At 41.7% G+C, this 23,916-nt stretch overlaps 1 protein-coding gene across 1 annotated transcript in view; it reads left to right on the forward strand.

Annotated features, from left to right (window-relative positions):
* si:dkeyp-72e1.9 (syntaxin-binding protein 4) overlaps positions 1–23,916 on the forward strand; it is a 115,361-nt gene that overhangs the window by 64,514 nt on the left and 26,931 nt on the right. Inside the window, exons 3-8 of the mRNA XM_028600453.1 lie at positions 606–701; positions 3,738–3,807; positions 3,895–3,969; positions 8,397–8,476; positions 11,913–12,036; positions 13,936–14,077. Of these exons, the coding sequence (XP_028456254.1) occupies positions 606–701; positions 3,738–3,807; positions 3,895–3,969; positions 8,397–8,476; positions 11,913–12,036; positions 13,936–14,077 (587 nt within the window). The remainder of the gene's footprint in view (positions 1–605; positions 702–3,737; positions 3,808–3,894; positions 3,970–8,396; positions 8,477–11,912; positions 12,037–13,935; positions 14,078–23,916) is intronic.

Consider the following 23,916-nt stretch of genomic DNA (forward strand, 5'->3'; position numbering starts at 1 on the left):
GCTCAATGTTTGAATACAGTTTATAGAAATCTACTTCTTGAAATTGCCAGGCCTGCAGTGAATGAAAACAGTTGTGCTCTTTGAAATCAGCGACTACAAGGTTTACTTATGTGACCCTCCTATTACTCTTCTGTCAGCAATATGCCAATCCAATGGCAGCTGCCGACATATGCGCCCCCCTCCCTCCCGCCCTTGAGATCACAATATTTCAAATCCCATCTGTACCAAGTTATTATTATTCATTTATGTACTGTAATTAGCATTTGTTCCATTTGGAATGTATGCACTTTTTCCTGTGCAACCTGAAGTAGTGCTATGGACTATAGTAATGTAGTGGTGACTTACATACTGTCACAGTATAAAACTCTATAGTGGGAGATTAGTGGAAAGACACCTGGATTATATACAGAATTATTAGAGTTGACTATTGTATTTGCCGCTGTGAGGTCCAGAGCAGGCAGAAATGTCATGAAATAAAATCTTGAAATCCTGAACACAATTAAGCAGGAAGAAAATTGTTAGTCTCTCTAGTCACTGGCATTGATATCTACAGAACGACGAAAATTGACAAACTTAAAAAGTGATTGTCTTTCTCCTCCCTGCAGGGATTAAAGTGATTGGCGGAGTGAAGGAGCTAACTGGAGAGGAGTTTGGAGTCTACGTCAAACGGATTTTACCAGGTGGCCTTGCATCAAGTGATGGTAAGTCCTGGATCCTCCGACGGGACGTGTTCTTCTCATCATGTCCCAGGCGTACTTTTATTACTTCGATGGTAACTATTCTCCAAAGAAGGCAAAGAAGTGCAAAAAATACGCAGAGGCAGTAAAATGCTGTAGCTCTGACAGGGTGCTGTGTCCTATTATATTATCTCCCTCCACAACCACCCATCCTCCATAAATAACAAAGACCCCATGTAATCCTCAAACTCCCGGCTATTATTAGGGACAGATCTCGAGACCCGGTTTTATTAAGGACCCGGGTTCCAAATTTCTCAAAACCTGAAATTCAATAAGGTCCGAGCTTATCGATACTGCTTTCGAGACTAGAAGATCATATAACGTTATGTTTTGAGAGACAGAACGAGATTTCGGTCACTGAAAACATGGTTGCGTCAGTAGACGCGCCGGATATTTGTGTAACGGAGGCGGTTGCGCCCAGCTTCATGTAAACAAACCCAAAATTCTAATACGTCCCTGAAACAAAGGTAATATAGTGACAGAAGAAGACAGAAGAATGACAGATGTCAGATTGTTAAGTGCTGTTTTCTACTGATATTTTCTTTCAACTAACACAAAAACATCTGTTTTGGGTCTATCGTGATATGTCGCAGCCTTTCGCCATGTGTTTATTTCGCCAATTGATATTGCGATGACGATTAAAAAAAAAAAAGATTTGTATATATAAATATATTGTGCAGCCCTAGTCATAATAGGATGTTGTTTGCTTAGATGGAAACCGGCTCCTCTGGCTAGAGTTGCCAGATTTTGCCAGATATTTTCATACAGAGATGAGGTGTTTCTCACATCAGTGAAGTTCAAATTTAAGACCTGAGCATATTTTCTTAAATGGTGACCAGCTTCATTTAGAGTGAAGAATCAGGCATGGAGTGTGTCATTGTTGATGTTTCTTGGAACCTTTAGCAATTTCCTACTCTCCTCAGGGCATATTTACTAAGCTTGTTGCAAGAAGCAGGCCATATGTGAGGAAGTATTGGAGAAATTAGCCTCTTGTGTCAAGTGATTGAATTACTTCTGAAAAATCACTGGGGGGAAAGTTTTGGTAAAACATTTTTTAAACTTCTTTAATTAAGTTATTTCTGTTTAGATTTGATTAAAAATATGCTAACACTTAGGCAGGTGGTGATGGCGCAGTGGTGGTGTGGGAGATCTGGGTTTGATTCCCACAGCGATACATCGACCAATGTGTCTCTGAGCAAGACACTGAGCAGCAACCCCTAGTTGCTCCAGAGGCGTGCAACCTCCGATATATAGCAACTGTAAGTCGCTTTGGATAAAAGCGTCAGCTAAATGACATGTAATGTAAAGCTACTGGTGGCTTTAAGCATATTCCACTGGACCGGAGCTGTTGGAAAACATGAAAAGTCAGGAGAAATATGCAGGAGGCCGGTGCAGGAAACAGAAAGGTAGAGTCATGTGAAAATGAACAGGTTGTTGCTTTGCTGCTATTTTGTCTGGTGAGCCCAAATCTTTAATAAGGTAACTGTATATTGAATAAATCTCTTAATTTGTGTTTTTGGTCAGCAGTAAGAAATCAGATGCAGCAGCTAATTTTTAGACATTTCCATTCCCTCCTCCCGTATCCCATATTTTACAGGAATGCCTATTTTGCATGAAACCACAAACTGTTTAACACCTATAAAAGCACTGCAAATCTTTAGTAAACATCCCTCTGTATGTCTTTTCATGTAGAACAGCTTAGATGAAATTATAAAGAATAGAATTGAAGTGAATGTTACGGGCTGGCTACATTGCACCTGTAACGTACGTGGAGCGGATGTTCCAACACTACGCTCCCACTATAATCTACACGGACACAAGAGCAGCGTGTAGCGCTGCGTTTGCTCCGCGGAGATCTGCTCTACAAGCGTAAAACTACGACCATCTTCTATTTCTATTCTTTTTAGGTGTGTGCGCCCATTTCACACAGAAATGGATCATAAAGTTTCCACATTTCTTTTAAATTAAACTACCCATATACAGGAAACAACTTAATGACAGTCAGTGAGTGTATTGGCAGTTTCGGTTTTTATTTCTTGTTCCCCTCCTCTGCATCTTCTGATAACAGCTGACAGTAGACGTTTTCCCAGCTCTGTGCCGGCTCCAAGAAACTGATAAAACAAGAACTATCCCAAAGAAAAAGCTCAGCGTCTCGCCTTTGACTCACACAATCCTGCTGCAGATGTAGCTAGTTAAAAGATACATTCCGCGGCACATACGCATATGCTACGCGTGCAGTGTAGCCAATGCGTTAGACACGGTAGACATTGTGTCTGACTTCTAACCCCTGGAGTGACAGAAGGAGTATTTTTGGAGCTTCTCGCATGTGTAATAAACATTAATAAAACACAGCACAACATTGGAATGGCCTACTTTCTCTATGCCATAAATGATGGATATAGGGCACATATCTGGGGGTGTTAATCCATCTTGACAGCTTTTGTTTGTGAGATTTTTTTCATTCAAAGTAAAGTTGCAGGGCATTTGGACTGCAGTTAGAACAGCAGAGCACCATCTGTACACATCACCACTGCTCAATAACAGATGATATTTTCTGTTCATTCTCAATGACTACACATGGCCCTCCTCCACAGCACTGTGGAGGAAGGTCTAGCTAGTCCACATAGCATTCCGGGATGGGAGAAAAACGTGTTCTGGAATATTGGTGTTTCTTTAAACCAGAGCCACGGTGCCTCTGCTAAATAGCTTCGGGAAGGAACTTGTTTTGGTGGAACGTGTGTACGTTCAAAAGTTGTTTTAGTCGTGCAACAGAAAACTCCGATTGGACAGATACTCTAGCTAGCTGTCTGGATTTACCCTGCAGAGATCTGAGGAGCAGTTAACCATAGTCCTCAGAAATCCACCGGAGGTTAGAACACCAACACAAAGGAAGAACGTTGTCGATATAGGCTACATCTTACATAGCATGAGTTTGTAAGCTGGAAATCCAACAACAATACCTACAGTCTGTACTAAAGAACTTTCTCCACCCTGTGACAGGAAACCTGATGCCAGGGGACCAGATCCTGGAGGTGAACGGCGACAGTCTAGTGGGAGTCACAAGTGAAAGGTAGTCCAGTTAAGAGTCATTGCTTTAACCACATGGCTGACTGAGGTGACGTTGTAACAAGAATGTGAATGTGTTTTGGTTTCACAGAGCTGTGGACATCCTGAGAGCCGCCTCTGCAACCAATCTAATGCGCCTTCTCATAGCCAGAGACGAGGAAGCAAAGTAAGCACATAGTATACTCGTTAGGAGATCTCTGTGAATAACCACATCAGGTTTAGTAACGTTCTGTCATATCACCTGAATCATCTCCTGTGGGTCCATGTAGCGCTGATGATGCAGGATGACCTCACCAAAGCTGTCCAATGAACGAGTGTACCTGCCAGTCCACATGACTCCATGTTTACTCCTCTTGGTTCATTTGTAAGAAGTCAGTGTGAACCACAAACAGAGCAGAACTAAAAGGCAACAATTGATTAGTGACATTTACATGCACATAATATTCCGAATAAATTGTAATAAAGTTTAGAAGTAGCTGTATTTCTTTTCTTTCGAGCATGCATCTCTACCGCAGCCGGACTCACTTGAACTGTCAGCTGGGTGGGTTTGTGTACAACAACCATAGCAACACACAGGGCTGACCGTAAGCTGTAAACAGCCCGTAAACTGTTGCAAACTGTGGTAAAAACCCTGATTGGGACGCATATTCAGAATGCGCTGTATACATGTCCAAAGAATGCTTCTAAAACCTGAGTAACGCCGGCATAACCCACATGTCTTAATCGGAAAATGCTAAATTTGGAAAAATGGAATATGCAGTTTACATGACCTGTATCCAATTCGGAATATTGTTATATTCAGAATAATAGTGGAATATTAGGATACATCTACATTGCTACATTTTGTTTTTTAAGCTGAGTTTTGAGCCAAAAGTGATCTCTGTGCACGAAGTGTTTTTATATCCAGTAGAAGAACTAATCTCTGTCCAAACCTCATATCTCATCAACATTCTGGTATACTGGGCATAAACAGGAGGCAGCGTGGCGACTCCGCCCACTGCTGGTGGTTGCCATGGTAATGTTAGGGAATGAGATGGGGAAACACCAGAGCAGGGGGAATGAGAGGTGGAAACACCAGAGGAGGGGGAATGAGAGGGGGAAACGTAGCAGAAGATATTCCTTTTTCAACCAAAATGTAGCAATGTAAATGTTGCCTTTGTGTGCATGTAAACTTACTCAATCAGTCTTTGGTCCAAATGCACCGGAGGCTTTACTCACCTTCTACCACACAGGCTATTATCAAGCCAGTTTTCTGATTAATTATAAATTGTTCACATAACAAATAAATAACAAGGCAAATGTATCCACTAGGGCTGCCACCTCTTAGTCGATTAGTCGACTAATCGGTCGTTTTGGACTTAGTCAACTAAGATTTCTTTAGTCGATTAGTCATTTTTTATGCTTATTCATGCTTAATTACTTATTTCCAAGAAACTTCTGAGCACATTTATGGTAAACACAAGATTTAAAGTGGTGCTTTTGCAGGATTAATTGTGGGGAAACTCAGTTTTACAGATGGTTAATTAACTACATTTATATTGTGCTTTTCTAGTCTTAACCACCTCTCAAAGCGCACAGCTCTGTCAATTAAATCAACTAATCGATTAGTCGACAAAATCGTATAAGTGTTAGTCGACTAAGAATTTCTTTAGTCGAGGACAGCCCTAGTATCCACTCAAAAATGTGTATACTATATATATATATATATATATATATATATATAACATGAACAGCAGTATTGACATGGCGACACTGATGTTGCTGATGGCAGAGGCCGGTAGTATTAGTGTTCAACCAGCTTTCTAATCTGAGCGCAACCAGTTTTGGTAAAAACAAGGTCAGTGCCAGCTGTCAGCATCACAGGGCCTCATTTCCCTCCAATCCACTTCAGACAACATGATCCTCAGTTGTAAGTTGACTAAAGGTAGTAGTGGATTTGCATATTTAAAGGAGCAGGACCGTTTGTTGCACACGAACGTGTCAACTCTGATATTTCCGAAAGCGCGTGGTATTTTCTGCCTCTAAGTGTAATCCTCCGTGACGAGACTGACACAGGCAGGACTTGGCTCAGCTGTTAGAGAGGACGCGTGCCAGAAATGAGAAGTTAAAGGTGGAAATGGCTCTGGGACACAAACACCAGCAGCACACTGAGGACTTATTGGCCGGATCATGGCATCAATATGTAGAACGTTGTTGAATATGGCAATAACAATATTACTCAGGATAAATGCTAGTTGTAATAAGTGCTTGTTGAATTTAAGACAAATGAAAGGAAATCATTTCTCGCAATCTTTTATTGAACAAATTGAATTGAATTTAAAAGGAACCACTAAAAAAGAATGATAAAGTGCAGTTTTCTGCTCATATTTCCTTTCAACTAACACAAAGAAATCCCGGAGTGTATTTTGCGATATGCCGCAGCCTTTTTGCGATGCGTTTATTGCGCCAGCCGCGATGACGATAAAAAACCTGGTTATATTGTGCAGCCCTGGTTGAGAGAGCTTAACCTAGAGATGTGCTCCTGACGAGATCAGCCCTGTGTGTTAATCTGTGCTCTGTGCTTTAACTACAGGAGGAGAGTGGAGGCAAGAGGGGGGGGATTATGCCTGTCTGGCTCTGTCTGTGTCCCCCCCTATAGATTTCCTCTACTTCTTTTAAAAACAAGTCAAAACTAGCTTAGCACTAGCTTCTAGCTTGCAAGCTGTGAGATCCTTTAAAAATAATTAAAAGGAAATCTGATCACGTTATGTTGTAGAAATTCTCCCAATTCTCTCAAAAACTGTAGAGTCGTGCGGTGTGTTGAATCAAAAACCTTTTGAAAATTCTTCTTCTGTCAAGTTTTCTTACATTTACAAAGTAAATTAAATGGCTACTGTTTCACAGTACTGTGCAGCGTCCGAAATTTGCACTCGCCAGTCGCCAAATGCAGGGACGGGCTGACACACAAACGCATAAACACTGGCGCAGACACCAGCCACCAGCCACCAGCCCCTACCTTCTGTTTACTTATAGCTAGTTTTGTTACTCAGGCCAATTAATTAGCTAGTAAGTGGTGATTTTTTTGGCAGCCAGCCTTCCAAAAGAAAGCACGATGAAATTAAATGTTAACCGATCATTAACTGTTGACCGACAAGCAGGAAACGGAGTCTCAGTTCACCGTGTCCGGGAGGCTCTGACACACTTTCCGTACTCTGTGTCGGCGGTCAGCTGTAGGCTTGTACCGGTGTTGATGTTATGTGCATTGTCGGACACACACAGCCACTTTCCTTAAACCGCTTGCGGGACTGACACCAGTCCACAGCGGCCCCCGTGGCGTGTATGTCCGAGCCTGTCTCCACCGCTTCCACCTGCAGGTTGTCAGCTGCGTGTCTGCCTGGTATACTCTCGCCTGGACGGCCGGTTTAACTCGCCGGTCCTCATCGATATAGTTTCAGGTGTCACGTAGCTCTCCACAAGTAGATAAAAAGAGGAGCTTAAAACACAACTCGCAATGTGATCTTGTGAGGTGGATAACTCTGGGAGTTGGAAGGGGTGTGTCGCAATTCTGCCTACTTACAGCTTTGGTTTCATATCGCAGATCGTTAGAGCCCTACTGTAGTTGTTGTTATCTAGTGCAGTAAGCGCAAAGCGAGAGCGTAATTTCCTAAATCTAAATCTGAAACGACTGAACGTGATGAACTCCATCATCTTTTTAGTAAATCCCTTCACTTTTGGTGCTGTCTGTGGGGATTTCTATCCCTTTCTTAACGCTGTGGTTATCAAGTACCGAGGCTTGCCGGTGGCGTTTTATGTCGTTGATCTTTCTCCGACACAGTGTCACGGCTCCCCCCCCTCCTCAGATGATGTCCCGTCATTTCAGTGTGAAACGAATCGACTAATCATCTGCTGCTGCTGTTATGAAAGAGTTGCATCCTGAGGTTGTCTAATCACATTTGTGCTGACCAAGAACAATTTGTGTCCTTATTTACCACGGAGCCAGTGTAATGGTTTATCGTAATCTGCTTAGAAACGGCATATTCAAATCATCTTATTGTTGTTTTGAGACAAGGTATTGCGCAGAGAAAAGAATGAACACTCAAAGTTACAATCATTTATTTTCATTGCTTTAATGGCCTGCCCAAAACCATGATGATAAAAAAGACTGCTGTGCCTTCTACGTGACATGCAGATATGGATATTGTAGGTATTGTGCAAAAAACAGGGTGTGCATTTTAGTGTGCATTCAGTTTATTCATTCATCTTTACCCTTTCCTTGTCCTGTAATAACATTTTTGAAAACTTTTAACAGATTCAGAGTATCTGTCACAATATGGTCTGTTCCAAAGATCCAAATGAACCGTGTCTATGAATTTCGGCTGTCTAGCATCATACCTACGTATGTCAGTTTAATTTATGCTTAAACTCATGTAAATATTAACATATTATTTTATATATAAATACTTTGCTGCTTAATAGCTGCCACTATTAGAAATGTAAGCACTGTAATGATCTAATGAATGTTGTATATCTTAGTATAACCACTAATGCATGTATATTATGTTAAATCCTAAACTCTTATCCCAGTAATGTTTCTCTTGTGGTTTCCCTGACTAGGAAAGAATTTGCTGAGTTGCTGGAGAAGTATGGATCTAATGGTAGCACAGGATCAACGCGCAACTCTCCCATACAGCAAGGTAGGCAAATCCCTACTTAGTCCCCTTGTATGATACACTACACATTCTCTATTTTTTTTCCTCAAGCAGTAACTGTAATCCAATGTGGGCATACCTCCTGCACTTGAAAATGTATCTATGTGAAATACAATTTCCGGACTCCTGTACAACGTGTCTTTTATGCCAAACAATGCCTAAATGGCATCATCATACAGTTCAATGTAAAACAAAAACAGAACCTTTCTATATTTGACAGAGTACTAAGCCTGTAGGGTAGATGGGGCAAGTCTGCCTTTAAAAATGGCTTATGACAAGTGCAGTTGTCCATTACACAATTGCCAACATCTGTTTCAGTGGGGAGGAAGGCAGCCAGCTGGTACAGATTTGTTAAAACACGGCTTCAGCACATGAGCAGTCTTGTGTGCTCTGTGCAGGGGATGGTGTTGATGCATCACGGTGCTTCTGTGGGGTCGGATCCATCTCAGTATTAATGACTGCACACCGAAGGATTTGCAACTATTTTTGTGCGCATAAAAAAAAAATTCATTACATTTCATTTAATTTATTATACAGGAAAATTTAAAAGCGACAATTAAGTTACAATAAACGGGCCTGGCTCAGTTTAAAAACTGGTTTCCAGCAGGTTCCTGTTCTGCAGCAACATAAAACGTTGAACACAATTTCGGCACATTTATACAGGACATTGTCATGGACTAGACAGATACAAACAAATAAAGCATTAAATACGGACAATCTGGTCAATATGTAAATGAGAATCGCCCACCCGGACTTCCCTCAACCCTGGCACGGATTCTTCTTCTTTGTCCCTACAAACTTATTTTATACAGTTCAGTCCCAGGCTACATGTCAAAGTGTCCCTGAGCAAGACACTGAACCCCAAGTTGCTCCCCAAATGCTATGTGTACAGTACAGGCCAAAGGTTTGGACACACATTCTCATTCAATGCTTTTTCTTTATTTTCATGACTATTTACATTGTAGATTCTCACTGAAGGCATCACAACTATGAATGAACACATATGGAATTATGTACTTAACAAAAAAGTGTGAAATAACTGAAAACATGTCTTATATTTTAGATTCTTCAAAGTAGCCAACATTTGCTTTTTTTGATAACTCTGCAAACCCTTGGTGTTCTCTCAATGAGCTTCATGAGTTAGTCACCTGAAATGGTTTTAACTTCACAGGTGTGCCTTGTCAGGGTTAATTAGTGGATTTTTTTCCCTTATTAATAAAAGCAAAGGGTGGCTACTTTGAAGAATCTAAAATATAAGACAGGTTTTCAGTTATTTCACACTTTTTTGTTAAGTACATAATTCCATATGTGTTCATTCATAGTTTTGATGCCTTCAGTGAGAATCTACAATGTAAATATTCATGAAAATAAAAAGGAAACTCATTGAATGAGAAGGTGTGTCCAAACTTTTGGCCTGTACTGTATATAGCTGTCCCCTGCTCCTAATACTAGGATGGTTAAACAAAAATAAAATGTCACTGTGCATTTGTGAATCCTTCCGTGCGCAATCATTAATATTCAGAGTGATCTGACTCCATATATACATCAGCTCCAAAATGAGGGTACATGGATTTATCATGTTGATATAAAGATGAAATCTGTTATTTTTACAGTATGGTAAAACACTGAAACTGGCAGAGTTACTGTGGTTGGCTCTATATACGCTCAAAAATGACAAGGTGAGATTATGTACTGTAAAGGCCGGGTTATGCTTCAGAAGAATTAGTTTGTACGACGTGTTGTCTGACCCTGTTGGAAATCAAAAGGGTTTCTAGTGGTTGCTAACAGCCATGCTGGAAGGTGGGGAGAAGAGTCGGTCGTCGTAGAGATGGGGAAGAGGCAATAATCGTTTAAACGTAGAGATAACGGCACACTTTTCAGGCAGTCTGCCCTGGAGGGGACGTAAAAAGTGACAGAAATGGTTGTGGCAAAAGAGAGTTAAGGGAGACATATAAAACCCTGGCTCCTTTCTCACCTCTGCACAGCTGTCCAATCTTAAAGTAGGTTTGAGTGTCTGATTGTAGGTTTGGGAAAGTTTGAGTTACCCACCTCTAATCCGCCATCGTCAGAAAGCTGTGGGCCGAGATGGAGTGGACTGGCAGCTGAAGAAAGGCCAACGCTACCATCGATTGTGTAGTTCAAAGCTGACAGCATGTCGGATTGCAGCTTAACGTTCCTAAAGATGAAGTGTTATAAAGGACTAGTTCAAAGTATACCAGAGGTATCGACCCAATGACTTGGACTTGAGTCCCATACTTGGTTCTTGTTGGTCTTGTCTTGACTCTAAGCTCGAGACTTCTTGGCCTAGGCATTGTTGGTCTTGACTAGTGACTTGCAAAACAGACCTGCTACCACCTCTGAAAATGTACTGGAAAATCACACATAGAGTTGGTCATTGTTTGGGTTTTTCCATATGTCATATGGTCCATATGGTCAAATTTAAAGGATTTATTGAAAATGTAATTAATAACTTATTTCACCACTTGTAAAACAACACAAAGACGAACGCCTAAATGGCAGAAGTGTCACAAAAACAACAGCTTGAGTTTCTTGAGGTGCACTTGAATGCACCGTGAGCTCATGAGTAGTAAAAGAAGGCACCATTAAGTCCTGTCTGTGTTGTTTCCTAACTTCTTTAACCGTGTTTAATCCAGTTACTAGCTAACGGTAGGCCAACGTTACCTGCTGCCAAGTGTAATGTTAACTAGCGTAACGTGCAGCGATGCTTTTGTTGCCTGTATCATTCGTTTCGGAGCACCAGGGAGCAGCGCAGGCATTTGAGTGGCACCGAAATCTGCATTTTCACCGGTCGTTGGCACCGGGTTTTGGTACCCAACCCTAATCACACGCAGCATGTATGAAGTGAAATGGCCCTTGTCCTTGGCTCAGCTCCTCCACCAAAAGAAGCGCTACAAAATGCTAAAATCTTCAGCCTTGAAAAAAATCACCGTGCAAATGATGGGAGTGTAAAACATCTTGGTGCACAAGATTGAAGATTGAATCTGAGGACAGGAGAGAAGCAGAGGTTTACCGCACAGTTGGTTTGGTCAGCATATTGGGTATTATTCAGTGCTTAGAGTCACTCAGGCTTAAGAAAGGTTTAACAGGAACAAACAGTTTTTTCAGTGGAGAGCCTCAGTGCCAGCAGCAAATTGTTGAAGACTACAGTACTACAGTATTTCTGAATTTTATAACATTTTTATTCCCTTCCCTTATTTCCTTATAGAACACATATCAAGAGAACATCATTTTTGCTTACTAGCCTTCATCTAAATAATAACTTATCCAGTATAAGTAATTATTTAAATATGTATCTAAAGCCATCTCTTAAACCATGTTGACATGTTGATTTTACACCTCTTAGCAAAGCACAGGTTAAATGACACTCTCTCTATTTTTTTTCTTTCTTGCCATTCCAAAGGAGGCCGCTACCTGGAAAGTACATCATCTGGTTCCTCGTCTCGCTCCCAGAGTCCTTTGCTGTTGAGCCCAGCGGGCTCTCAGAACATGTACAACAACGGTGGGCCCATGCTGCGCTCCCTCAGGTGAGATTCATCTGTACAGGATTCCCGTCAGCCAACCCGCTGCTCTCCTCTCCTTTGGAGACTGAGTTGGGAAGTTTTGGCAAGCAAATACTAACCCTAAAGCATATCAGTCAGAACAGCAGCCATGAAAGCTAAGGTCAGCAGAAACATCAGCCTGTCTAAACTAGCACTTCATTTATTCAATTCAATTAAAATACAAGACCCAGAAGGAAAGAACTTTAAAGAGGCAGAAACCTCGGACAGAACCGGACTATTGGTGGGTGGCCATATGATGCTGCCAGTTGGGACACAGAGACACTGATACAGATATACTGATATGGAGAAATATGATTCTTAATAATTACAGCAGTTCGTATGATGGACAGTGGTATAATTACAATAATAGTAAAAATAAAGTTAATGACTATTTATTATAATTTAAAATAAAAGTTCTATTTATGTGCTGATAAACTTTCAATATTGCCAATTGGATATTTTACTTCTGTATATGTCTTACATCTTAATTTCAAATCCAAATAATTCCAAATTCAAATTGGTCACTCTCCAAAACATTGTCAGTTTGCTGTTCTTTGCACTCAGAGTGCAAAAAGCTTTTTGTATTGTGATGATTCTGGCATTGTTGTAGTCGAGACCACCTAAACCGAGACCAAGTCATCACCAAGACCAGAGTGTAAGAGACCAAGACCAAGACTTTAAGGGGTTGAGACCGAGACAAGACCAAGACAGGACGAGACTGAGTCAAGACCAAGACCAGATTTGTGTTAGACAGCCAGAAATTCTTCTCCTGTCTCCTGCATTGACTTTGTTGGGAGCATAGGCGCCGATACCGTGGGAAAATACTGAGCACCCACTGAGCACCCACGTGTGCCAGACTGCCAGTACATTCATTTAAAATTAAACATTGCAATTGGTGCTAAGTGGAGCGTCTGTCATAATGTGATTGGTTATGTGTCAGTCCCCTACTCCATATCCTATCCACCAATCACAGCGCCTCTTGAATGACGCCTCCATCCCCCCCACGGTGCGTGCATGTGCGTCAGGTAATCAGAGAATTAAATGGAAATTTATTGTTATATAAATGGGATTTGTTATTAAAAAAGCAAAACCTAATGATGCAAGTTTATCGATGATATCCACCACCAATGCAGAGAGTTCTTAATTTCCCACGAAGCTGATCGCGGTTGATACCCCAGAATTGGTTACTGCGCGCTAGTAACCGATTTCAAATTAAATATATATCAAGTTATTGGTTGCATTTGCAAGTGTTTAACACATAGGCATAAATCAGACAATGCACAGGCAATTTAGCGAAATCCCTGTAGTTGCGGTCTTGAAATAAAATCCAGAGTCCTCAACATGCCATCGATTCCCGAGACGAGACCCAACCTTTCAAAAAGTGGTCTTAAGACCGATCTCGAATACTACAACACTGGACTCGAAAATTAGAACTCAGCCGTATTTTTCAGCTTCAGCCATCTGGTGTACAACCCTGACCCATGATCTAGATCCCGAGCAATACTGGATTGTTTAAGCTGAGAGTAAAAAAAAAAAGAAGAGAAAACTGATAACAATATTTCAGCTGAAATTCATTTCTTACATAAACATTTTTGAAGAATTTTGTCCAATATATGTATTAAGCAGTGTCCCGTGGAATGTAATAGAGACAGTTGACAAATGATGTCGAACATATATTTGGTATACAGTATCTATACTGCAATCTCTTCCTACTTAGAAGTCAACATATACACCAATACAGATATATCAGTGATAATAATAATAATATTGAATGATTTATTACTTTCACTCTGCCTGTGACTGTGCAGAAGTATGACAGTAATGCCATAGAGGCCTTTTCTTTCCTTCAGAGGCTGATGTGTTTCTGTGTCTGTGTGTTCTCAGTCACCCAGGGGAAGGAGTGATTCAGCTCATTTCAGTGCCGCGATCCAGCGGTCTGGGCATCACCATAGGAGGGGGCTCCAACCGGCCCGACGGCCCCGCGGTCTTCATCCAGGAAGTGCTGTCTGGAGGAGACTGTCACCGGGTAAGAACATAATGGATGAGAAGGAAAGATGAAGGGTGTAGCGAATGGAGAGACGTTTTTCTGCTGTAGAAGTTTCGCATTGCCAGACCTTCCTCCACAGCGCTGCGGAGGAAGGTCTGGCTAGTCCACACAGCATTCAGGGATGGGAGAAAAAACGTGCCCTGGTTTATCGGCATTTCTTTAAACCAATCACAATCGCGGCGCTAAGCACTGGACGGAGCCACGGTGCCTCTGCAAAATAGCCTCGGGAAGGAACTTCGTTTTGGTGGAATATGGGTATATTCAAAAGTTGTTTTAGTCGTGCAACAGAAAACTCCGATTGGACAGATAGTCTAGCTAGCTGTCTGGATTTACCCTGCAGAGATCTGAGGAGCAGTTAACCATAGTCCTCAGAAATCCACCGGAGTTTAGAACGCCAACACAAAGGAAGAGGAAGGGGACGGATATCCGATGGAAAAGAGGAACATCCAGCGGGAATTTATATAGACTACTGGGTAAGAAATGAAGCCACCGGCCTAAAATACACTGCACATATTGGATGAGAAGGAAAGATGAAGGGTGTAGCGAAGGGAGTGATGGTGCTCCGAGCCATACTTAGACGGTGTTACTGTGTAAAAAAGTAGATAGGATAAATAAACAGAGGCGTCTGAAAATATCAACGGTGAGGACATTTATAGCACAATTGATTTTGGGATTTAGTGCTGCTGTTAGGTTCTTTTTTTTCTAATAAAATCTGTATTATAACACACTATTTTTGACACACAACCATCCCTGGCTTATATAGATTATACATGTTCAACACAAGCAGCAGACACATTCTCGTGGACTGTGGCTGATGGAGGGCTCAGCACGTCTGACTTGACTTCCTTTTGTTTTGATAATGTTTCCATGGTAGAAGCCATGTTTCTGATGGGATGAAGAGCCTGGAATCCGGAAGAAAACATGATGGCATAAAACTAATTTCAAATCAGATTGATGTCTGTAGACTATCACCAAAGTCCCTACAGTACGGAAACAACAGTATAAATCACGTTGTTACTTGGGGAAGCTGACACATTGGGTTGGGTGTGCTCACTGGATCCTGGATCCCTTGAGCACTGCGTGGAGGACCACGGGGATCGCTGTATAAAACATGACTGAGATGGATGCAGCGCAGCAGCGGAGGACTACTCGTAGGGAAATAAAGTGAACAAGACGGAGAGGGGTAGAGGACAGAGGGGGCAGAGCAGGAAGTAAATAGTGCATGTGCAGACCTCTGCAGCTTTGCCCTTAGGTAAGTGTAAAATAGTGCTTAGTCATGCCTCAGGTCACAGGCTGCTGATGCTGTCTCTGTGACTAGCTGTCCGAAAAACAGACATAGAGTAACAGCCGGTCCTCTCCTCCCGCATAGTGGTCACAAACGCATCTATGACCTTCAAGACACACACTTTAAATCAAACATGTAGTGACATGTAGTGACAGTCCTGACCAAGACATACTGTAAAACATGCATCCCAATTATTAAAGTGGTTCGCCTGTTTCTCCCGTTATGTCCTTCATCCAAAGTGTGGAAAAACACCAGGAGAAATGCCAGGAGTTGAGTTTGCATTAAATTATGACTGTGTCGACTGCATGCCAAATGAATCAAATTGCCTCCTAATATGACCGGTTGGAGTGTTGACAAACACCGTATGGGAATGTGACTGAGTACCCTGGGCCCTCATAAGAGGAGGGCCCAAAAAGATTCTAGAATGAATAGCTGTGGATGTGGGGAGGGGCCCATAGAGAATGTCTTTCTACAGGGCCCAGGATTTTGTGCTACGTCCCTGCTACCTAAAAGACAGAACATTCAGTATTTCACTGTTTATTGTAGTGTCATCTTGACTGAAGGAAATTCCCATGAGGTGACAAACATTACGTTCATTAAATCCTCTTGAATATTTAGGAGGTCATGCTGGATTAAACACTGTGTATTTCTTGGCTTTTTTGTTGTTTCAGTGTCAGTGTAGCTGTATTAGAGGAGTCTCCTAACAGACACACTACACAAAGTGTGAAGGTCATCCATCATGCTAGGACTCACATACACACACACATGCTTGCACGCATGCACACACACACACACACACACACACACACACACACACACACACACACACACCTACCTTGTGTGTGGCACTCAGTCCCAATGTTAGCAGGGTCAAGTTATTGTTGGTTTTGTTCTTTTTAATTGGATTTCTTGACAAAAAGAAAAGTGGAGAATATCGCCAGCCATACAGTACATTAAAGGAGTCATATTTTTGACAGTTTTCAGGTTTATACTTGTTTTTTGAGTTTATACTTGCTGCACCTGCACCCCTCTGTCCGAGACGGAGCGCTGTCTCTTAGCATTGAGCTACATGTAGCAGGGTATGTAAAGTAAACACTGCAGTAGCGTGTATTACATACACAAAAACTATATAACACACTAAAAATCCCAAAAACATAATAGGGTCTCTTCAAATATGTTTACCTCATTATTTGAACGTTTGGCCACGTGGAACATGAACATCCAACTTTGTAACATTATAGATATGACAGAAAATACAGAAAAGCATAACCGGTCTCCTTTAATCTCTGGATCATTACTCATCCAGTTTTCATATCCTGAGAGCAGCTGGCTATTTGTTTCTGTTGTATGACTACTACGAGCCAGAGGCTGAAGGATCTTGCACAGGAGTGCACTGGTGGAAGCATGGAGGGTCTATAGGGGGGCAATGCCTGCCCAAATGAAATTTTGTGAAAATCAGCCAAAAAACAGGACTTTCAAGTGTTCCTTGGGAGTGTTTTAATCCAAACCACGACATTTTTCCTAAACTTAAAGGAACACACCGACTTATTGGGAATTTAACTTATTCACCGTAACCCCCAGAGTTAGACAAGTCCATACATACCCTTCTAATCTCCGTGCGTGCTGTAACGCTGCCTGACGGTTCCAGCATTAGCTTAGCCCAGCACAGATCCTGCAGGTAACTGGTTCCAACTAGCCTACTGCTCCAAATTGTGACAAAAGTGACAAAAAAACGCCAACATGTTCCTATTTACATGTTGTGATTTGTAGAGTCACAGCATGTACAAAAAACAACGTAACATGAGACACAGCCATCTTCTAACAGTAAACAAACCGGGAACTATATTCTCAGACAGGCTTGCTGCGAGCATATCACTCCGCCCAAGTACTATATTCTTCCGCCTGAGAATATAGTTCCCGGTTTGTTTACTGTTAGAAGACGGCTGTGTCTCATGTTACGTTGTTTTTTGTACACGCTGTGACTCTATAAATCACAACATGTAAATGGGAACATGTTGGCATTATTTTGTCACTTATTGGGAGCAGTAGGATTACTGGAATCATTCACCTGCATGTTCTGTGCTGGGCTGATGCCGCTGGAGCCGTCAGACAGCATTACAGCACGCACGGAGATGAGAAGGGTATGTATCGACTTGTCTAACTCTGGGGGGTTACGGTGAATAAGCTAAATTCCCAATAAGTCGGCGTGTTCCTTTAACTAGTCGTTTTGTCGCATAACGGGCACTTTTTCTTGCCTAAACTTAACCGTAATCTCCGCCAAAACGATCGGCAGCTCCGGTAACTGAACCACCAACTACCGCTGACCTGACCGCCGTAGTCGATGTCGCAGAGCTCTGTAGCGGCTAAACACATCTACTCACTGCCGCTGATACGACCGAGCTGTGACGGAGGTCTGTCGCCGGCGTGACAAAGCTCTGTCGCGGCTTAAACGACCATCAACCGTCGCTCTGTAGCCGATGTCGAAGTTAGCGTCTTATTTTTGTTTCGGAGCTTGAGTTAATTGTCAGAGATATCTTTTGTAGTACTAAAGTGAGGTCACAGAGTGGTCCACGTCCCCAATATGGCATCATATACATTCCCAGACACACTGTGAAATCCCGCTTCTGTCTTAAAGATAACTCAGCTCATCGCAGCAATACCTCCTCAATAACTCCTGACAGGAAGCTGCTGTTAAACATGATGGATGAGCTCTGCACCCTGGCCACAGTGTCTCAGGGAATGTAGGGAACAGTCATCTGTGCTTGACAGAAACAAGTGCTGCATAGTGCAACCTCACAGGCCTCGACGATCACTGTCACTGCTGCAGCAAATGAATGCTTGCGCTTAACATCAGTACAGAAAACTCTGGAACACTGGAATGTTGGCTGTACCATGCATGAACCATCTGATTAGAGAAAAGTGAGACACAGTGTGGAAGAAAATGAATTTCCCAACAGTTTTAGTCTCATTTTAGCCTTATATCCCATTTCCTGTTTACTGATTAAGTTCCTATTATTATTATTATTATTATTATTATTATTATTATTATTATTATTATTATTATTATTATCTCTGATCAACAAACAGTGTCAGTGTCTCCTGAATTAATAAAGTCTGTCTGCCTCTTGTCTAGCTTAGTTCAAAATAAAGCATTCCACTTTGGTCAGTGTGAGAGAGACCTTTTGTTTAGAGCCCAGGGTGGCTCCAGTGGTGATTCACACTAGAGGATGGATACCCAGATATTTAGAAATGATGTTCGGGTTCACATCAGCGCGATAAGGCATTGAACATTTTTAATTTAAAACCGCTTATTATGTAGGTGTGCGCCTGTGTTAACGTGCGCTTGTTGCTTGATTTTAACTGTGTCGGGCTCGGACATAAATATCTTAATCCCTGACAGGCTGGGGCCGGGTTTGGTTACTGCTCTGTTGGACGCGGGCCGGGCTCAGACAGAATAATGCGGCCCGATCCGCACTCTAATTCACACCTCATTTAAATAAAGGACCATTTTTCAATAGTTCGAGCAGACATATTGGGTCTATGCAAATCTACTCCGATGTTGTCTTCTCAGCTTTTGTTATTCCGTTGTTTTCTGTAACCTTGTATAAAACCCTGGCCAGAGACTCACTCTGCTCAGAGAGAATTCTACAGCTTCTTCTGAGCTTCTTTCTCCACCGTGCAGTGAATACAACTCATCTGAACCTGCCACTGGACTGGACCCGAGAGAACTTTTTCTTCCACACCAAGTTTACTGTCCTTCTGTTAAAGGATCATTCTAGTTTTCTGTAACTTTGACTTTGTTTTTTGTTGTCAATCATGAAGTACAGGGTTAATTCTGGCAGAGCACTGAAGTTGCTTTTGCATTAGCTGATCGGCATCAGCTGCTCCTTTCATGCTTCACCTTCACTGGCACATTCGTGTTTAATTACCACTAAGCCCTAATGGCTACAACATATGCTGAATTCTTATCACAGTCGTCAGCTGCTGGGCTACCAGCAGACTAGTGGTGTGCAGATACATTATATTCATGCAGGTGTAAACGGGTGCCTTTATAACCTGATACTTCTCACTGACTGCTCTGCGTACATGCTCATGCCACAGTTTGCTGCCACAGCTTCCTCCACCATGTGTTCATTTTTGGAATTGGTGATTTATCTAAGATGTTCATGTATGTGTTTGTTAAGGGGGATTCGCTCTTTCAGATCACCCTCAAAGAGCAGTCTCTTTTCCCCAAAATCTTATATAACGATTTTCTGTAAATGGCCAATGTATCACTACTATCAGATATGATAACATTGTACTGACTCAGCACAATGTCCTGGTATTTACGTTCATAGTGGACGCTTCTGCAATATGAGACTGTAGTCATGTTTCCATCCAATTGTCAAGCGAATTTTAAGCAAACTTTTAAAATGTCACAAAAAAGCGTTTACGCGTGGTTGTAGATTGCAAACTGTCTTGCTAAATCAAAGAGTTTAGAAGCTAAGTTCTTTGGCTAAATGGAGAGAGGTAGCATTGTACAAGTTGTCCACCTGTGCAGGAGGCAGGGTTGTGGCAGAGACATTTGGTGTCAGTGAGACAACCGTTCACCGCTGTGTATACGCGGTGTGCAGGGCCATATGATTCAAACTGTTGAACCAATTCGTCAATTTACACGACGTGGCTGAGAAACAGGCTATAGCGCACCGCAACTCCACTACGCAACTTGTGCCACAAGTGTACTGCTCACTGGATGGGACCTGTATCCCAATCCTTCCCCCATCCGATGGATACCTGGACTATAATCATTTTAGTTACATGTTCACTACGTCACAACTTATTCGGCAAAGCTGTTTCCATCTCCCATTTTGGGCATTAACTCTTTTTCGAAAAAGGCAAAAAACGTTTGTGTCCGGGGTGAGAGGGATCGGCTTCAATTGTCCCTCGTCCTTAGCAGAGGCAGCAGCGTACCAGATGGAGATGGAGCAGGAAGTACATCCCCTGCTGGGCTTTTTTGATGAGGGAGCTGATGTTCAGCCCCCACTTCCTGGGAGATGATAAAGAGATTCATCACTTTACAGACATTTTTGCATAGCCCTACCGTAAATGCTGACTTCAGCCACTGCACCAAATCACCTAACAGAGAACTGTTCCTATTGCTATTGTTATTTACCTCGTTGGACTGTGTTGCAGCAATGTTGCCATGGTTACCAATGGAATTTTAGAATGTATTCCAAAACTACAAAAATTAGATACATTGTAGTAAACCGCAATCATCCTTTAGTTAGGCCATCATAGAGACATTTTTTCAATGGCTCTGGCAAAAGAGGTGGTATAGGATGACAATGCTTGTATGTTTGGGATTGCCAAAGATATACACCCTGAGTAGCAGAGAAGAAAGTAAGCAGTAACTCACTCAGATGGCCTCCCATCTGCCAGGAAGTAGAAGAAAGGGAATTAGAAGGATGATGTTGAATTAGCACCAACAATCCCAATTTACATTGATCCCTTGAAACAAACCTGCACATATTGCGGTCTTCTTATTTTCTCCCGCTTCCTCTGCTTCTCTCTCCCCAATCCCATCCTCCTCGCCTCTCTGTCCACCCACTCACTGTCAACTGTGGGCAATTTGACAAGGAAGGGAGGAGAATGGAGGGGAGAGACTACAGAGCATACGTGCACGTGTGTTTGTGTGCTTGAGGCTGTTTCTAAGTAGATGTTTCTTGTTGCATATGTTCCACAAGGTTTTACATCATTTTTATTCAAGATGGCAGTGAGTGACAGTAAATCACAGAGAGCGCCTCAGGGCTAAGAATATATCCCATAATCCCAGTCGGAAGTAGTTTGAACGCTTGAACCTTTTTGGTAAAAGATTTACAAAAGGGGTTTCTAAGAGTGACTTTTTGTTGCGAATAAAAGTTGGATTTTGGTAACTTACATGCTATGGCTGTGGTACGTGTTTAGATTCCCTCTCTTTATAAGTTAAACCAGACAGTCCCTTCAACACTGTCTTTTCAGTCTTGAAAAATTATTTCATTGGCTTTTTTTTATGACCATTCTTAATGTTGATTGTTGCCCTTGTGTTGTAAATACAGTATGTAGCCTCTACAATTTAGATTATCTAAATGGCTGAGATGAAAGCTTTGTTGGAATAGTTGGAATTATTAGAATTGTTGGGGCTTTGTAAATTATAGAGTGGTCTAGACCTACTCTATCTGTAAAGTGTCTCGAGATAACTCTTGTTATGATTTGATACTATAAATAAAATGTAATTGAATTGTTTGGAGTAACAATCTCCACATTATTATAGACAGGGCCTCTAACAGTACATGCCTTTTCACACTGACGACAAAGCAAAAAACGGAATGAAAATACCAATATATTACTTTTCGAGTTCAAACCTTTCACAGCACAGGCTGACACGAATATTCACGCTCCGTGCATTCTATGGAAAAGTAAAGTGTTGCACCGTCACACAATCATCGCTTCATCATTGTGTATACTATAATAAACCTACACTCAACTCTACACACTGGAGACAGGCTCGTATGCAATGCTGTAATGTAGAGGTACAGATTTGTACCTCCTCGGATGCTCGATCCTCCGGCTTGTGACCTGGAAATCTCAGCGTGTCATCTTAGGGACATCCCAGTTCCTAAAGTGCATCTTGAGAAGATCGAGGAGCAAGAAGGCTCGCCGGAGGAGCTATAATCGAGGATACACCAATCTGATACAATTTTATCCGCACAAATTAAATTAAATGCGTTAGATCTGAAAAGACCTTTAGTAAGAGAAAAAATACTAAAGGTGAAGCATCAGCTTGATATGCAGGTCAATTTCTTGGGTTATGCTCAGAATGACTAGACACCTCTGCTGATGATTCTTAATTTTAAATTTCAGTTTACCATGACAACCCTGATGGAAATTCTTTTATTTTGGCAGCAAGACTTTAAACTCAGACTTTTGGTATTCTGTAAACTCTAATCAAATCTAATGTATATTTTAATTAAAACAATTTAGGCACAGATTTCCCAAACTTTGGAACATCCTACCTAGAGACATCAGGAAGGCAGTCTTGGTCAATATGAATGGTTGTTTTTTCTCAGAAGTTTGTGGAGACCAAATCAGAGCTAAACAAAGAGTATTGGACTTACAGTGATCTGGTGGACACAAATATGACTCCACATGAATGTTAAAGTTGCTCTGTGGCTGCTGGATGTGTAACTGTTTGCTGACATGTTCGCCATGACGAATCTATAAGGTGATCCTATGTTAGATGTTCTCAGCTTGTTCACTGCCCCAAAGTGCCTAAAAAGCAGGTAATGCAGCTTTAACTCCATAAACAAACTAATAAGCATAACATGTACACATAAACTTTTGTACACATGCATTTGACTGCGTTTTGACTAAAAAATGAATCAGTTTAAACTTTATAGCCATCTCTGCACACTCACTGACTGCATGAATCCAGATTTTCTCAGGAATGAAGGTGCAGTGCATCAGGCATTATATGCATTATATTTCTTTTGGCCCGTTTGTTTTTCACTGACCTACTCCAAATCCACAATAAAATGGTGAATGGTACAAAGTCGTACATGCAACTGTGTTTGTTACAGACAAAGCAGCGCTGTATGTATGTCATTAAGTCTCTTTGACTCACTCAACACTGTACACCAATGCCTGGCTCTACAACAGCTACTGACACTCGCTCTCCTGCTTATGGAAGCAGGTTGTCTATTTCCTCTAAATCCCAGCTCTTAATCCCCTGTGTCATATAGGAAGCAAGCTAACATTTCCTGCACTGTGATTTGCTGTATGGGATGAGTCAGCTGGGGGAATTATGCAGCCATGCATTTATCAGAACTGTTAGCTGTAGCTATGAGGTGGTGAAACCCTGCTTACTGGGGACAGTAAGACCATCGAAGAGGTCTGAGGCCTGTACTACGAAGCAAGATTTGGCGTTAACGAGGTAACTTCAGATTCAACCCGGGATTTTTTGTATCCCAACAGTGGATCACTTGTTACCGGGTTAAATCGCTGTGGTAACTTATGCTGAACACCTAACAGACAGACAGACAGACAGACAGACAGACATACGTTCATAAAAGTAACAACATTTAGAGACCGACAACCCCGTTACCATTCCCTGATGGGTATTGTTATGAAAGATTTTCAGTGGAGGGAATTACGCATAGGCTATTTGTCGGCTTCTTGAGCCGTGCGTTGCCAATGTGCACATCGGTTGGAATTATGCTTTTATATTTTTTTATTTGCTCTCACGATCAATAACCACTGCCAGGGTTGCAACTGAAATAATAGGCTAAAGCAACCACAGTTTATGGAAAGCACAAGTGTAATTATGGTCAGATCTTGTGCCTGACTGATGGGGAAGTGCTATTGATAAGCGTTGCGATTCATGCATAACAGCGTCAGCTTATTTTTTGCTAGCTTTCCTTCCTGTTTTAGGAAGCAGCGACTGTATTGCGTTTTGCCTGTAAAACCGTGTCTGTGTTCTTCATATTTATGTAGAATTATAGTTTGCTCTTATATAAAA

The sequence above is a fragment of the Perca flavescens genome, chromosome 15 (assembly GCF_004354835.1).
Source record: "Perca flavescens isolate YP-PL-M2 chromosome 15, PFLA_1.0, whole genome shotgun sequence".
Lineage (NCBI taxonomy): Eukaryota > Metazoa > Chordata > Actinopteri > Perciformes > Percidae > Perca > Perca flavescens.